This window comes from Diuraphis noxia, unplaced genomic scaffold (assembly GCF_037042655.1).
Source record: "Diuraphis noxia isolate RWA-SAM2 unplaced genomic scaffold, SU_Dnox_SAM2 contig0004, whole genome shotgun sequence".
NCBI classification, from domain to species: Eukaryota; Metazoa; Arthropoda; class Insecta; order Hemiptera; family Aphididae; genus Diuraphis; species Diuraphis noxia.
This window is the reverse complement of record NW_028301714.1, coordinates 68,281,836-68,299,330: the sequence shown is the minus strand read 5'-3', so window position 1 is coordinate 68,299,330 and position 17,495 is coordinate 68,281,836. Positions and strand designations below refer to the sequence as shown.

Below are 17,495 nucleotides of genomic sequence, written 5' to 3'. Positions count from 1 at the left end.
AGAACGAAAAGTGCTGTGTAGAAAAAAATATATTTATTTTTAATTTTAGTCATATCGTTATAAATGTGTTCGTTGAAAATCAATCTCACACATTTTTGTAGTACACCACTAAGTAGTGATCTTTGTTCGTTAATTGATAGTTTGCGCTATGAACCTTATGTTTAAGTAGGTTTTATATTCAATTCAAACGTTTAAATAATAATAGTATACAATGAGCTTATCGAAACAATTTATAACGGCCAAACAGTATAATTTCCTATAGGTCATCCACGCGCCGTAACAGTATAATTTTCTTGAAAATCGGAGTAAATTACATTCACGTGATACATGACGTATAATATAATCTATGTAATATATCTATAAAGTATGGATTTTTTAAAATACATAGGAAATAACAATATACATAATGTACATAATTATATAGACGTTCACAATATTATTTTTCTATCGATAGTAACTATGTAGGAGGTAGTAACATGCCTTTATATTTGAGGAGGGATTTATTATATTTGTTATTTCTTATATAAATTCCATGGTTGTGCCCTCCTTCCAAAATAAATCTATATAAAAAATGGTCATGGGGGTGCATTCCTATTTCACACCCTATGTATACGCTCACAACAATCGGGTACAAAATCGGTAGAGAAATTTCATATTTACTGGAAATATTATTTTGAAGGTGACTCTAATCGTATCTTTACGTGCAGTCGAAGGAGACGTGTCAACATTTCTAGACGGGATGAAGTGTAGAGAATTTAATAATATGTGATTGGGAGTGACAGTTTCGATGAAGAAAAAAACTTCCCCTCCCCTCTGCTAGCTGAATTGCTAACACAGTTGTAGGATGATGGAAATGTATTAGAACCCTGGTCTTTAATACGTGGATGAGATATAACACGAATAAAAAAATTTAAATGTAATTTAATATTTATGTTATTATATGATTTTAGATGGTGTTTTTAATACCTACTTAAGTTAAAAGATTTAGAATTCTAAAGATTATACGTAAAATATGTCCTTGTCTCATATTACCTTTAGATATAGGACATTTGGTATTGGGACAAAATATCCTGTACTAAAATATCCAACGGATAAAATATCCAGGGATAAAACAACCAATATATAGGACAAAATATCCAAATAATAATTTTTATTTTTTTTGTTATTTAAAATAAGTACTTAGCACATAGTAGTATAATAAAAATGATATATATGATGTACAAACTCAGTTCATAGTCAGTTCAAAAATAAATAAATAAATAGTTAACTATAAAAAATAAAATATGATAATAAATAGATGTAGGTAATAACCTATCGTATAATATTTGGTATTGCAATTAAAAAAATATCCAATTTTTTTGGTCGTTAATATACTCAAAACAAAGTAGCTTAAGTTTTTCTTGCATCTTTATATATTTTGGTTTTTTCCGTGGCGGATCTAACGTTCCCAACTCTCTTTGTGTAATTTTCGTTTCATCGGCGGCGATCTCCATGCGCATATTTTTTATTAGGGTCCAAATGCTTGGATGATTATGTGTTACCTAGAAATTTACATTTTAAATGTAGGTTGGGTTAATATAATTGAACTACAATAATCTTAATATATAATAATAAATTTTGCTTACTAAATTTGAAAACCTATGATTCCATCCTTCACATTGATTATTTGTTCGGTATTATTATAGGTAACAAAAAAAAAAATAATAACTATTTGGATATTTTGACCTGTATTTTGGTTATTGTATCTTTGGATATTTTATCCGTTGGATATTTTAACTTTGGATATTTTAGTACAGGACATTTTGTCCCTGGAAATTTTGTCCTAGATTCAGGTAATTTATGATTAATTAATTTTTCCAATACCTACACTTATTTTACTACTTATAATTTTACTTACTTATTTTCAAATAATATTGGATAAAACATATTATTTTAATATATACATATATCACGATATTTTCTAACCTTTATAGTTGAATATCTATGACAGTAACTTCATGATAATAATGCATTTAAAACAAATTGTTTCAATTTTTACAAATATATCTAGTAATGCCGTTTTTTTTTTTTCTTTTGTAATGTATTCTAATGATTGCAATTTAGTTAATTTACAATGTTTTAAGTTCCAATTAATAAAATGTTTTTTTAGCAAAAATGAAGAACGTTTTCTAAAAACCTAAACTAATTTGAAACTATTTAACTCTATTTTAAGTTATATTTAACTTGTTTTAAACTATGCCATTTCCCAAAATGATGATAGTTAAGACAAAAACAATAGTTACAAGAGTATCTACAAACTACAAAGTATACGTCGAACAAAATTATATTTTTCTATGATTATAGTATCTGTTTATTTTTTATATTATAGCATTGTAAGATTCTTCTGTAATGTGTCTGTATCTATGACCGGCTATAGATTCAGTGGTTTACGTAACATGCGTAAATTATTTAGTAATTTATCCTGTACAATATTTAGTGTAAAATTTACATAAAATATCAATTTTCAGTGCTGGTATGCCCTACGTGTCAAATACAATAAATTAAAAACAATCGTTTATGATATATCCAACGAAAATCAGTTCTTAATAAGATATAAGAATATAAATTTTTTTTTACACTTAATAATATATAATTGCTTTCAATTATTCATTTTTTGTAACGTTTTTAAGAATATTATCGAAGTAGATTATATTGTACATTTTTAAGAGCATGTTAATTATAAAAATGTTTCAGCTACAATGAATTTGTGTCACACAAATGAAAAATATGTGATATTTCCAAATTTATCTAACCAAACAAAAATCACAGTTTTGCCCCATCTTATCATTTTTAAACTATTGATAGAAAATGATTATTTCAATTACCACAATACCTGTTAAGATTCTGAATCCAAAAGAGGTTTTCAAATGGATTTCAAAAGAATTAAAATTTTAACAAAATTCAAAAGTATTTATGTACCTACTACGGGTAAATCATACATAAGTTTCTTATTATATATGGACGAATTATTAATTGTTTAAAACCAAATAAAACTAATAGTAATGTTTTGCAGTTCAGAAAAAGGAATTATTATATTTTTATGTTTTTTAGGTATATAATTAATGATATTTAAAATCAACCATTTAATCTCAAATGGAAAAACTGAAAGAAATATCAATTCTTTGTTAGAAATATGTTAACTTTTTAATGTGACTCTTTAGTCTACTAAAGTAACATAAAATATTATTCGTTATACAGAAAATCTATAAAACTACATAATCAACTGTGAAATAAAAATGTACCTATTCTAAATGGAAAATAGCGCGTTGTCAGAGGATGCTTTTATTTTTTTTTATTTTGAAGAATGGGCCTATGTTATACAGCATACACCGCCTTATCATTATACGACATAAATTACGCTTTTTATTATTGCTCTGAAATCCTTTAACCTCAAATGGTTTGTTATTGATCATTTGCAGTCTATGAAAGTACTCTCTGAAATAATGCATTATGATACGAGTATTTATGACTGATGAGTTTTATATTAAACGCAAAAGTTTTTCGGTCCAGATAATATTTTTAGGGATGGCTGTGTATAACAGAACGCGCAAAGTCCAAAATATTGTTCCGGGAGAATGATGTTAACGGACAGATGCCTTAACGAAAAAGCCATGCAATTGATAATCTGTCATCGGGGCTATTGCACTTGCTTAGGATCAGGCGTACGGGCATATTCGGGTCACGTAAAATATTTTCGCGTTTGGCGGGTGAAATGTATAACTGTCCAGAAAAAAATATTACAAGTGTGCGGCAACAAACTGCGAGTTTTCTTATAACAATAATAATATTACAGTCGGAGATAATTTATTTGGATGAGTGGTGGAGAGGTATTCTTTGAAGAAATTTGGTACTCCGTCACTTCATGGAGGGGGTGCAGCTTTCCCGTTTGTCGAGTAGCTGGATTTAATTAAAGGATATTGTTGAATTTCAGCATCACTAACAACCGTGCTTTAAAACCCAACATTTCTCCGTCACGGTGAAAAATAATGAGAGAACAGCAGCAGTCACGGTGAATACGATTATGTATAACTACGGCTCAGTCACCGCCACCCTTAAGTCATAGTAGAAACAAAATGGAATTTAATCGACTATGTAAGGAACGTTAGAGGTGTGATGAACGTTAAATTGTAATAAATGAAAAACCCTCATTCGTGCCCTTTCCAACCCCTAACCCACACATGGCAGGGGTGGACATTAGATATGTAAGCCGCATTAAAAGCCCATTATATAGAACTACACCAACCGACAATGGTCAGTTTATCGAATAACACACAAAAGGCAATGGCAAAAAAAGAAATACGTGAAGCACCAACGATGAGATAACAAATTCAGGGAATGAGGTGGTAGTTTTACAAACTACCAGCTGAATATTATACCGATTTATATTTGAGGTATTATGTATTTTAGTATTATGAAGCTTTAATAAACTAAATTTATTCATCTGATAAATTTTAATATAACCGACAAAAATGATTTTTTTTATTACTTTTTGACTGCAATAGAAGACAATATTTACTATAACTATTTTTTATTACGCATAACTTATGCTATATTCAGTACTGAGAAGAACTAGTTTTAATGATGTCGTTCAATTTTCAGAAACTTAAAGAAAACATAATTACTTTTTCATGTAAAAGAAACTATTGGAATTTCGCTCACTTTATACATGATACTGTACGATTTTATTTGTTTTTTATTATTAAGTATAATGTATTAAAATAATTTTTAAGGTAAAAGTTTATATAATTTATTTTTAGAAATGTATTCAACAAAATATGAGCTATATAACTAAACCTATATACAACAATACATGACACTATTAACATTGTTTAAAAAACTTTGAGTTATTTATGACAATCTTATTGGTCTTAACTTGTATGAAATCAACAAATTAAACATTTAAAAAATAAGATAACCATCTAATTAGGTAACCAAATTATTACAAGAAACAAAATTTATATAATTTTAAAACTATTGAGAAACAAAAAATGTCCTTTATCTAGGAACGAAAAAAGGAACTAGTTCATTTATTTTAATAAATTGGGAAAAAAACGGCAAATGTACGTTTTGTAAACTAACTCTAATGAATAAATGATAGCTATATTCGCCATTTTAGACAACGAAAAAATGATCAGTTGTAAAAATACTTAGTGTATTGACACAATTAAATTAATAAATAATAATAAAAAAAAATCAACTCTAAAATTCAGCTCTCGTCGATATTTCGGATTTAAGTGTCATAACTTCATGAACAAATCGGTTTGACCAATAGAGATGTCCATCAGCCCATGAAGTTGAAAAACAGACGTAAGCAACACAGATTCTTAACACTGTCAAATGAGTATGATAGATGGTGTTACGTGCAAAGTGTTGTAGGTACAAATATAACATAACGATTATCTACTTATACCTATAAGTTACTGTATATAGATTATAGACAAATTTAAATTAGACCCATGATTACCTTTTTTTGTTATAAATTAGTCACAAAAATTTAGGTAGTAAAATAGGTAATTATGGATTTTAAATTCTAACTGATAATTTAAGATAATTTACATTTAGGTAAACAATTTTACTATATTTTTAAACTTAAATTTTTTACATTTTGCATATATTTTTGCTCTGAATACTCAAAAGAAATCCAATACTCAAAAATTTGACTCACGTTTTTACACAATTTTACATTTAAATAACGAATTTCACACTATGAATAAAAATACTATAGTAAAATTACCAATTAAATATAAGAAGATCTTGGACTACTATTTTTAAACGTGCCGATTTTACAGGTAAAGCATTTTTACCTGAAAAACCACGACGTGTTTGCAATCGCCCAAAATAGAGAATTGATTTAAATTTTATTTAGATACGATAATAGATAAAAGAAAAACATATTAATAATATAGATAATTTATATCTTGCATTTTGTAAAACAGTATTTTATGTTTTCTATAACAAGTTTCAATTTTTTCACTCGTATACATGGCCATCATTTTTTTTTTTTTTTTGCCGAGAATAAACAATATTCTACAAAAGTGCAAAATAATTACAATAAAACACATGCTATAACTGACGTTAATAAATTATATACAGACTAACTTGATTACTTTAAAATAAAATAAAATAAAATAGGCTTTATAGGTTGGTTTAAATAAATGAACAACCACTCTTACTCCCCCCCCCCGCCAGTAAAAAAATTAAAATGTCTATGTCAATTAAACATTGAAAATCTCGCTACGAAAATTATTTAAATATTTTTTTCTCGGATGACCATTTTAATTAGATAAATATGATGGATACAAACATATTTAAAATTACTCTTATTTATAATGAACAATACTTCACGTGTGCATATTTCCTAGCTAAATATTCCTTGGAAAAGACTAGGAACTCAATAAAACTAAGCTTAAAAGCTACTCCATAGTGTAAATAAAAAAAAACAAGCAGCTTGTCGATTAGATTAGTGTTACTAGAGCTAACCCGTGACAAAAATATCCATTTTAACTTTACGGCAGTTACTGTTAAAATGTTGTATCCTATTTAAAAAGTTTTTGTTCAATTTTTACGCAGGAAACATATAAAAAGTGTATGGAATAAAATATTGATGGCATTTAGATAACTCCTTGTAAACTTGCCTGTAAACATTCTGAAAAAATCGATTCAGCTGTTTTAAAGATTAGCTCGGATAACCAGACAAACACTTCAATTTTATTTATTCGTAGGGTTAATATTAAATTATATACCTAGTTTCATTGATAAGTCGTAACAAATATTACTATACTTATACTATAAGTTTTATTTCGGTAACGTTTATGAAAGGTATCTTGGTAGTAAATAACCTAAATATAGTGTTACAGAATATAAATAAATTAAATGATTGATGAAAAATGTAACTTAAATTGTTTAAAAAATGGTATGGAAGCTATGCGATTTGATGACCAACAAAAAAATTACCAAATTTTATCTCCATAAACACTAATGAGTAAAATGCTAATGTGAGCAAATGAGTTTTTAAGATAATATTATATAAAAAAAAAAAAACAATTTGTTAATATTGTTGAGCATATAATATTGTTATAATAATAATAATGATAACCATATAATACTATACAGAAATGTATTGTATATTTTGTCAAAAACAAAGTTAAACTTTTGCTATTAGTCGACAACATTTTCAATATTTTAAGAAGATTGTCGATTTTATTTTATGATGAAGTAGTTGAATTTACTTCTTCTTGACATTTTGACTGTTTATCCACCAACAATCTTAAGAAATATGAACTATAACCGCTGTCTATTTACGCACTAAACTTTTCGCAACTTCATTTGAAAATTGTTGTGTGTTTTAAAAGTACTCGATAGGCTTATATTTTTTCTCGATATTGTTTTTTATTTCATAGGCTTTTTCATTTTAAAATAGCAACACGTGGAATATCTCACACGTTTTTAATATTCACATTTTCTAATCGTGTGTATATTATACAAAATTATTAGTGACAAACGTATTTTATTTAATATTTAGTATATTATGATGTTTAATATTTAATTTATAAAAATTGATTCCTTAACTTGGGGTGATAAATAGATTTTTAGTTATTTCTATTAAGATCATACAAATATAATGAAACGAAACTCCTCAAAGTCACAACCATGGTATCTACAATCGTTAATTTATAGGTATATAGTTCAAATACATCTGATAAAAATCGATTTTGTGAGACATATTGATCATTTGATTGTTGCTAAACAGTGTATGCTTGTATTTCATTTAATGAGTATGTAAAAATTTCAATAACTTGTAAAAAAAATTAAAAAAATACATATCTAAAACTAACATAAAATATTTATTTTAACGCTTTAAATAAAGTAACTGGGTATACGGTTATTGTGACGAACGTCTCAATTATCTATTTCTTTATAATAGTATATTAATATGTTTTTGTTTTTGTTTTTAGATGAAACTTTGTGCTTGTTTTATACACTATCATAATTATTTGATATTAAATAAAACAACAATAATATATCATTATTGGAGTCACCTACCTTATCATCACCCATTTGTAGGACATCGTGCACACCATCCAACGTGGTCAGGAAGTGGTACAGGTTGCCGCCCAAACTCTTCAGCGCTCGAATTTGCCGGTCGTCGCGGCATTCTTGTATGAGAGTCGTGCCCACTGTTTCGATTACTTTGGCACCGTCACCTGCCGGGCGGTAAAAAAATTTAAATAAATTATCCGCGATGTCATTGGCAGGTATTTATTTTATATATATATACATATATTATATATTTAACGTAAACATTCCAACTGCCAAAAGATATACCTACTTATATTTATAGGTAGTGCAATAAAGTATACTGCGTAAGATGACACCTAACTTTCATTGTATTTAAAGGGCTTATTATTATATTTTATTGAAAAACAAAGTTAAATATAGTTTCTAAATTTCTAATCAGTTTTGTGTTATTGTTAAACTAATTACAATTTTACATGATATAAAAAATGATTTTTTTTTCCATCATGTACTATGGATGAGGTAAGATGGGACAATGGAGATTATTCATAACAAACACAATTTATTTTATATCAAATAGGTTTTATTCAAGATCAATACATTTGTTTTGTTTTTATTTTATAAATACATATATCACATAAAATTTAAGTATATTAAAATTTATCAGAAGAAGTAGAGTTATAGTATTTAGATATCTAATATATAAATTATATATATTGCTATATTTATCTATAAAAAATTTATTTTTTATCATAATAGGTAATCATAAAACAAGATAAAAGATCTGAATTTTAAAATTTAAATGAAAAACAATCATAACATGGGACATGATTCATATTAATCGATTGTATTTTTCCCACTGTTTTGCCTTAAAAAGGAAGATTTAAATTTAATTATATCTATTATGTCTATTTATTCTTAATATTTAAAAACAAAAAACTCTAACAAAGTTGCATAAATAGCAACTTAATAAAATTTGCTGTTAAAATTTATATGTAAGAGTAATTAAAAATATATAATTCTTTAATTACTTATTCGTTATAATATTTTGATGTTTGTAAAATATTACATCAAATATTTCCGTCGAATTTCATACTATTTACTATAAAAATAAATATTTAATTTTTATACTATAGTTAAGTTCAATATATCTGTACACCTTATTACTTGATTTTATTTTTTTTGATAATCAAATAGTATAATCACAGGATTTTCATAACGTATCACATTTTTTGTTTGAAAATGTTTTCCTAAAACTCAAATAGTTTTCGTGATACAACGATTTCACATCTTACTACTTGTGGTCACCTAACACCTTCATTAGGTTTTAATATAATAATCATATATGAATATAATATGATAACATAACTATATAGTATTAAACATGATTTGGAATCTACTGAGAAAAATAACCCACCATATCATAATTATGAATTAATTTTTTACAATAGAATTTATAGATATCATTGGATATCTGAGTATAATACGCTTATTAATTTGATAGGAATACTAACACTTGTCTAAGTCATGCGGTTTTCACCTAAATTCACAATAATACGAACTTTTACGTTATAAATATAACAAAAATAATATGAGTATAATATTATACATAATATCATTTTTATATTATAAACGTTTTTTACGTCATAATGATGAATAAATTTGTTTTTGAAATAGTAATAAAATAAAACTTTTAAAATATGGTATATAGTTTTTGACCAACTTTCTAATGGATTATGATGAATCAGCATTGACAATTTCTCGAGCTATAATTTTATAATTTCTAATATAATTATAAAACATTGACAATGTCTTGGGATGCACTCTTGTTTTTGATTTCCTGAAGAGAAAACTGTTTATTTTTATTTTAATACCTGTATTAAACTTTCCAGGCCACTTGAGATTTTATGTAGAATCTTTGAATTTTTCGTAATGAACACTTACAGGGTGTTACATTAATCAAAGCTCTTGAAATAAAAATTAAAGCTCGTGTTTTCAGAAACTTAATATCAAACCGATTTCTTATTTCTCTATAGTAACCTATAGCTTCGGATTAAAGTTATTTATTTAACTAATTTTAAATTCATGAGATGATTAGAATAAATACAACTTCAATAGGTATCTACAACAATTTATATTAAAATACTATTTATAAATTTTAAATTGTGTACAATACTCCAAAAAATATAATAAATATGACTATATAATTTGTTTATGACGTATAATATGTTTGTAAATAATAAATTATTATTAAATATTTCCATAACAAGATTCACTTATTCAATTTTGAGTTGTAATTTCAATTATTTCCACCACTTTAAGCAGTAGTACTTTTTATAAGTCTCGCTGAGCAATTCATTTAATAATCACTGACAATTGTGTTTAAATTGTTGATTTCCAAGCATTTTTTTTTCAACGAACGGTTCAATTTAAATTCAAAACTGTAGTATTAATAAGATGAAATATGTTTTGATTTTTAAGTGGAACATTCAATTACGTGCCTACCATTGTTAAATTTAAACATCTATATTTTACTCACTACGTATATATGTATTTATTATAAAACGTTTACCAATCTTATAGTAATACTTTTTGATTTATTTTATATTTTGTCGCACCATTGTAAGACAAAGACTAATATTACAAGACAATGCACAATGATTTTGAATAGTTATAATTGTATAGTATGTAAACATAACTCATACAGTGGATGTATTATGTTACATTATAGCAATTATTTTTTCAAGTACTCAATTAAAAGTTAAATCAAAGTTATACCTTTGTTATTTTATTTGTTCATATAATTTTGAATTTGTTTAAAAATTAAAATTAAACCAAAATTCATTAGTTGTATTTTATCTTGTACAATGTAAGAGATAATTTTATATCATGGCTGAAACGTTTTCATGTGAATATAAATATAAATGCAAATTTAAAGTATAACAAAAAAAAAAAATAGGCGCTACTTTATTTTCCTGTTATGTACTTATAAAACCTACTATGTAATTACAAAAAAAAAAATTTATGTTCTTACCATTTAATTTAAAAAAAAAACATCATACTTTTTTTGACTAAACTACTGAAATAAATAACTTTTTTCCACGTTAAGATTACTCATTAAAATAATGATCGATTCTTATTATTTTCCAAGTAGTTGTATAATGTATTTTGCTTAAAAATTTAATAAAATTTAAATGTAATATTATTTTGGTAACAGTTTTTTTAAAATAAAATTAAGTAAATAACTATCATATAATAAATAGACGGCAATAATATGTTACAACAATCCTCAGTTTTAATCATCTACTGGAAATAATACTAATACTATTAGTGTATAAATACATATGAGTTGTAGTAACTACGTCTTGTGATGGACTAAATAAATGTCCCATCAATAAATTTGATTTATGTTTTATTCTCCCCTAATTAATATCGCCATTTTAATTTGCAGGTAGCAACGATCTCTGAATTCATTTGAAATATTCATGATGCAGTATTTGTATCCTAATCAAAGTCAAGGTACGTGGGAAAAAACATTACATAACCAATAACTTTTGGGATCCAATAAAATCGTTAATTCAGCATTCGATACATCGATTAGTTCTAAAACGATATCAGTTTTAAATTCCACTATGTTGAAATAATTTTTCATTCTAAGTATAATATAAAGTATTCATAATCATCTAGATTCTGGAGTTACTGGCGCGCATATTGCATAATATGAAAATATATATTTTTATAAATTGTCGTATCGGCAAAACCGGAATGCATAATTTTATGATATTATATTTTGCGAAATAAACGAGAAGACCCGCCGTCAATATAATAATGGACCACGGTGCGGTATGTATATAATATACAGCTGTGGAAGCTAAGAGGTAAATATTTGACGGGCAGGACGCGGGGCACCGCGTATTGGTCGACGTCGGTTATATAGCAGGTGGGTAGTATTATATTATTGGGGTGTATCGTATATAATAATAATATAGGTATATTACCATCACGCAGCGGGGGTTACTGACGAAATTCTGTTTTATGAAATATTTATTAAAGGTCAGTGGTTGTTGTGCGTGTGTGTGTGGGTGAGCAATCGTGGTTGGTGACCTCATCAATATATTGGTAGTTTACAGCTGCCGTGGTGGCAACGGATTATGTCTACCGATCTTGTTTTGGCATTTAGTTTCCTATAAATCAACAAATCTGAAAACAGCGCCTTCCTCGCTACCACTACCAATGACACCGTGGTTTTATTTATTGCCTCGTTCGCGACACGAGCTTTTAGAGACCGGTCAGATTGCAGTCACTGCGGGCACCTGCTGCGCGTTTCGACACGAGAATTCCCGGTTGTGTATGGTCGCAAATTCGATGACCACACCAGTGTAAACATCCGTTAAAATTACATACAATATAAATATATATATATTATTTTTTATCATCAAAATCGATGTAATAATATTTATTTGCACCATGTTATTAGTATCGTTTTGACGCCACCGTCGGCCGCACATGTGAAAACTGACACAAATCGTGTTGTATGCCACCACATAGGTGTACATTATTATTATACTTATACATACTTCTTACTATAAGATTGTATTAAATTCGATTTCGTATTTTTCACATATTGACATTACTTGCCATATCTATAGAGAACAGAACTTAGCTGGTATCTGAAGAGTTTTTTTTGTTTATCCATAGTCCAATTGCATATAATATCATAAATCATAATATATATATTTTTTTTTTACATGCGCCATTGGTCATACACAAAAAATATAATATTTTATTTCGAACATTTACATCAAAGCTAAAATAATTCATTTATACTGTAGAAGTTTACGCATTAATAAACTATTATAATTGGACGATCTTAATTCATAAAATGTAATCATAAGAATTCAATTAAACGACAATCATATACTATATTCTTTTTAAAATTATATAAGTAAATTATTGATACTATAAATTGGTATATGTTTAGTACCTGTTTGGCACGTATAATACTAATGTTTATAACTATTAATAAATGTTTTTGAAATGCTGCATATTTTAAACCTATACATATTTTGCAATGTTTTTCAATATTTTTTCCTCCTCAAGATATTATACTTAACCTTTATTATTCAAGCATCAATTCAATCTAATTGATAGTTTATAACGATAAACGTTATTTCGTTTAACATCAAACATTACACACGAATATTGTACGATCCAATTGTAATCCATTGTGAACATGCAGATATATATAGTTAAACTGCACGAAGCCTAAAGCTGATAAGTAAACTAAACAACTCCACACTCGGTTAAGCTTTAGTTCATAACATAGTAAATTGTACTCTCACCCATTAAAGTGTGCATTTATATTTATGGATATAGTTGAAAACGGGTGCGTATAAAACGCAATTTCGCAATTTAGCACATCATAATAACGTATACCGCAAGCATAATGGAAAATAATAATACAGTTTATCGTATTGTCTTAAAATTATTATGCTATAGCTATTGATCTTCTAATTATTTATAATTATGAACAATAATAATAATAATGATATGTGTGTGTATGCATAATTGACTTTATCTCATCAAACTTAAAGAAGATGAGTCAACGTTTTAATTACAATAAATTATCCATAGTAGTTTCATAAAAGCAACGAAAGCAAAGTATATACTTGTTAATGATTTGTTCCTCAATTTTAAATGTGATTGTATATTATATAAGGTGTTTACAACTGTAAATATGAGGTTATCTTCGTATTGATATAATCTTGTCATAAAAATAAGTTGTTAGTTGTTACCTGTTAGAATTAAAAAAATATAGTAATTTATATTATATTACTTTACAGTCTATAAGTGACTCTATTATGTTCTATGATATGCACATTGCACATAAATATTTGATTTTGTTTCCTGTTTATAAAAATGAAGTAGGCAAAAAACCTTTGTTAAATCCTTTACAAACTTTAAAAAGAAAATAAAGTGTAATTGTACGTTAAGAAGAGATAATGAAAATAAATATTATTCATTAGAAGTTAACTTTTTTACTCAAGGCATAAAGAGACATTTTTTGAGTAACTAATTTATATTGTGCTCCAAATTAGATTTAAAATAACAACTGTTAATTATTATACATATGTATAATATGTGATAATAATTTTAGTTTCTGAGCGGAGTGAGGAATGTATTGATTTTACCATGATGTGTGTTTTTTTTTGTCTGTCATAACGTTTTGGGGCAGTAAAAATGCTTCGATTTTCGACTTCAGTATCTTGTTAGATCAGAAAGTAAATCTAGTTGGTACTTTGGTAGGCCATAAGTAAAAAATTCTCAATATTTTTATTCTCAAAATTTTTATTTGAATATCTAAGATTTGAAAATTTAATTCAAGATTCCTTATAAGTTTGTCTAATTTTATCGAAAAAAAAATCCAGAAAGTTAAATATTTTAATAAGTAATAATAATAAATAATAATAATAAATAATAATAATCTATAATATATCTTAGACAGATAAACCATCTCCGCTCAAAATCGTTTTTCGTATACGATGATATCATTGGATTCAAATTTAATTCCATTTATTAATCATTACAGTAACCACTTTTAACCTACTGTACAGCACAGCGATATCCACATTCCCGCTTTTTTTTAATTTTATTGTTAATAAGTACTGTGATTTTTAAATACTATTTCAAAATATGTTAATAAAAATAATAAAAATAACACTTATTGCTTTTTTTATGAAAGTTATCAAATTATGTATTTTTTGATTCTGCATTTATATATTAATTATTAATATTAAAAAAATATTTTTTAAAGCATTTCTTAATTTTATCTAAATTCATCTCTTAAATGTCAAGATGAGTTTTATTAATTTTATGAATTTAGTACATAAAAATGATATACAACTTTTATCTTTATAAAGCTATTAAAATCGAATAAAATGTTTACAACCAACTATAAATGTTTCGATAAAGAAAAATACAATTTAATTCTACAATATATATACCACTTGTTTAAAGTAGGTCATAAATACGAGTTTTATGAGAATACAATTTTAAAATACTATTTTGTTTATTTAAAGCTGTTTATACCAACAGTATTCAATATTATTAAAAAGAAGCTACCGTGATTTTTTTATGGCATATACATTGATTTAAGATAAAATATTAGGTACCTACCTATAATACCTACATATTAAAAAGCAGTTAAGTGGATGTCACTCTGCTGCAGTAAATTAGGTTACTGTAATGAATGGTATTAATTTTGAACTCAATGATTATAATATCATTGTATACGAAAATCTATTCTAAGCGGAGACGGTTTGTCAATCTAGGATATTTTATACTATATTAATTATATTTTTATTATTTTTAAAAAAATGTAGTCATTAACAAAATTAACTATCAGAATTTAAAGTAAACTCTGCAAATCTTAAGTACCCAGGAATAATATTTTTAAATTACAACAATATTACTAAAATTGTTATTCTTGATTATTTAATATGTAATTTCATCCAAATTTTAACTTAAAATAATTTATTATATATAAAAAAAAACTGTGTTTTATAGTTTTTAGATTTTTTTCCGCAAAATTAACTACTTACGAGGAACTTTGTTTTAAATTTTTAATCCTAAGCTATAAAAGTTTAAAGATTTATAAATTTTTAACAACTGAAGAATTTATAAATTTTCAATTAAATTAATGTTCGCAAGTAAGGAATTGATAAAATAAACACATAGTGTAAATTTCAAGTTTATAGAATTATTCGTTTTAGAATAACAACAAAATAAGAATATCGGTGAAAGAGTAATAATGAATCAATTTAATTTGACTTTCCGGTAGACATTTTTTGTTTAATAAAATTAGAAAAACTCATGAAGAATCTTGTATTAATTTTTCTTACCTTAGATTTAAAAAAATAAATTTCTATGAATTTCTAACTTGGAATAAATTGTAAATTTTAATGATTATTTCAAAATTCGAACAAATGCTTATTAAAAACTTGTATTACATTTTAGAGCTTTTTTACCAAACGAATACAATTTTACTGTCATTTATGAAAAAAAAAACTTATTCAGCACATTTGTGTGGTAATGAGTGACGCCCAAGCCACTCAATAGATTACCTAGATAAGTTGAAAAACGAAGCTATAAACGCTTTCTGAGACTTGAGTCCATCTCCTTGAGAAATCTATTGGTATGACTTTTATTAAAAACGGTCCAGTAGTTTTGAGTCAGTAGAAGACGAATAAACAAACAGGCATTCATTTTTCTGTAATATTTTAAGAAGATTAGAAACTGTAATGCATTATTGAATTATTAAGGTAGTAAAACAAAATAAGAAAGAAACACATAAACGATGAATATTTTATATAATTATTTTGAAGTTTTTTATCATCTGGATAGACAGCAGATTCAAATTGAAAGAATCACTCTGTATACAATATAATATATCTGTATCATACATATTTTAACATTATGTAGTATTGTTTATGACATGAGGAAATTACGAACATCCGTATATTTAGCAGCGAGTATTTTCGAAAGATAAAGACGTGAAAAGGTGAGTTTTAAATGATAACTAAGGAAATTAAAATGACAATAATGCGATGAAAACTTTTTTCAACCAATATAAATAAAAATAAATCAAAACTCTTTAAATCACCGTATTTATTAATATCTTAATAATCTACAAACTCTTAAAGTGATCTTGTTTCCACTCAACAATGCAATAATTTCTAAATTATATTTAAGACATGCATTTAATATCACGATGATTATAAATTATCATATTATGTGTTAGTGAAAAAGAAAATTGTCTATACATATATTTCTATTCATAATATTTCCGAATGCATGCTTAGGTATTGTATGTGTAGCATTTCATACAATTTTTTGTTATTATAGTATTATACTTAACTGTTTTATAACCAATTCACAAAGTTTTAAATTAAGTTATACAAATTACAGAATCATGCTGTTTGTGACAAGTTTCTACGAATAATGAACAATTTTATAGACAATTGGCAATCATTTTCCAGTAAGTATATTTGTTAAATTAATTAATGAACTATACAATTTTAATAAATAAATTTTAATTTAATTTAAAATTATTTCTAAAATTAATCTCACTTCGAGTATAGACTTATCAAAAGTACTTATTTAAAGTTATCCTAATCATTTTGTTTTATTACACTTGTATTATAGTGTCTACTATTACCTATTATAGTCCGGTATTTCGGCAAGTGTTTAAGACGGAACGTACAGTTTTATCAAAACGTATAAGCCAATGAGCAAAGTTTTGGCAAAGTTCAGCTTCGGATATTGTTCGTGTTTATCCAACCAAATACAGATTTTACCCTTTAGTTTTTCTTACCTAAGTTAATTTTAAGGTAACAACATATAGCTTAGTATTTAGCGTAAAAAACTTTCGGTTTGATATG

The 17,495-nt window shown here is 26.0% G+C and overlaps 1 protein-coding gene across 1 annotated transcript in view; it reads right to left on the bottom strand.

Moving 5' to 3' along the window:
* Positions 1-17,495, bottom strand: part of Gycalpha99B (guanylate cyclase 1 soluble subunit alpha 2) — a 305,824-nt gene that overhangs the window by 182,994 nt on the left and 105,335 nt on the right. Inside the window, exon 5 of the mRNA XM_089226659.1 lies at positions 8,083-8,243. Coding sequence (XP_089082785.1) covers positions 8,083-8,243 — 161 coding nt within the window. The remainder of the gene's footprint in view (positions 1-8,082; positions 8,244-17,495) is intronic.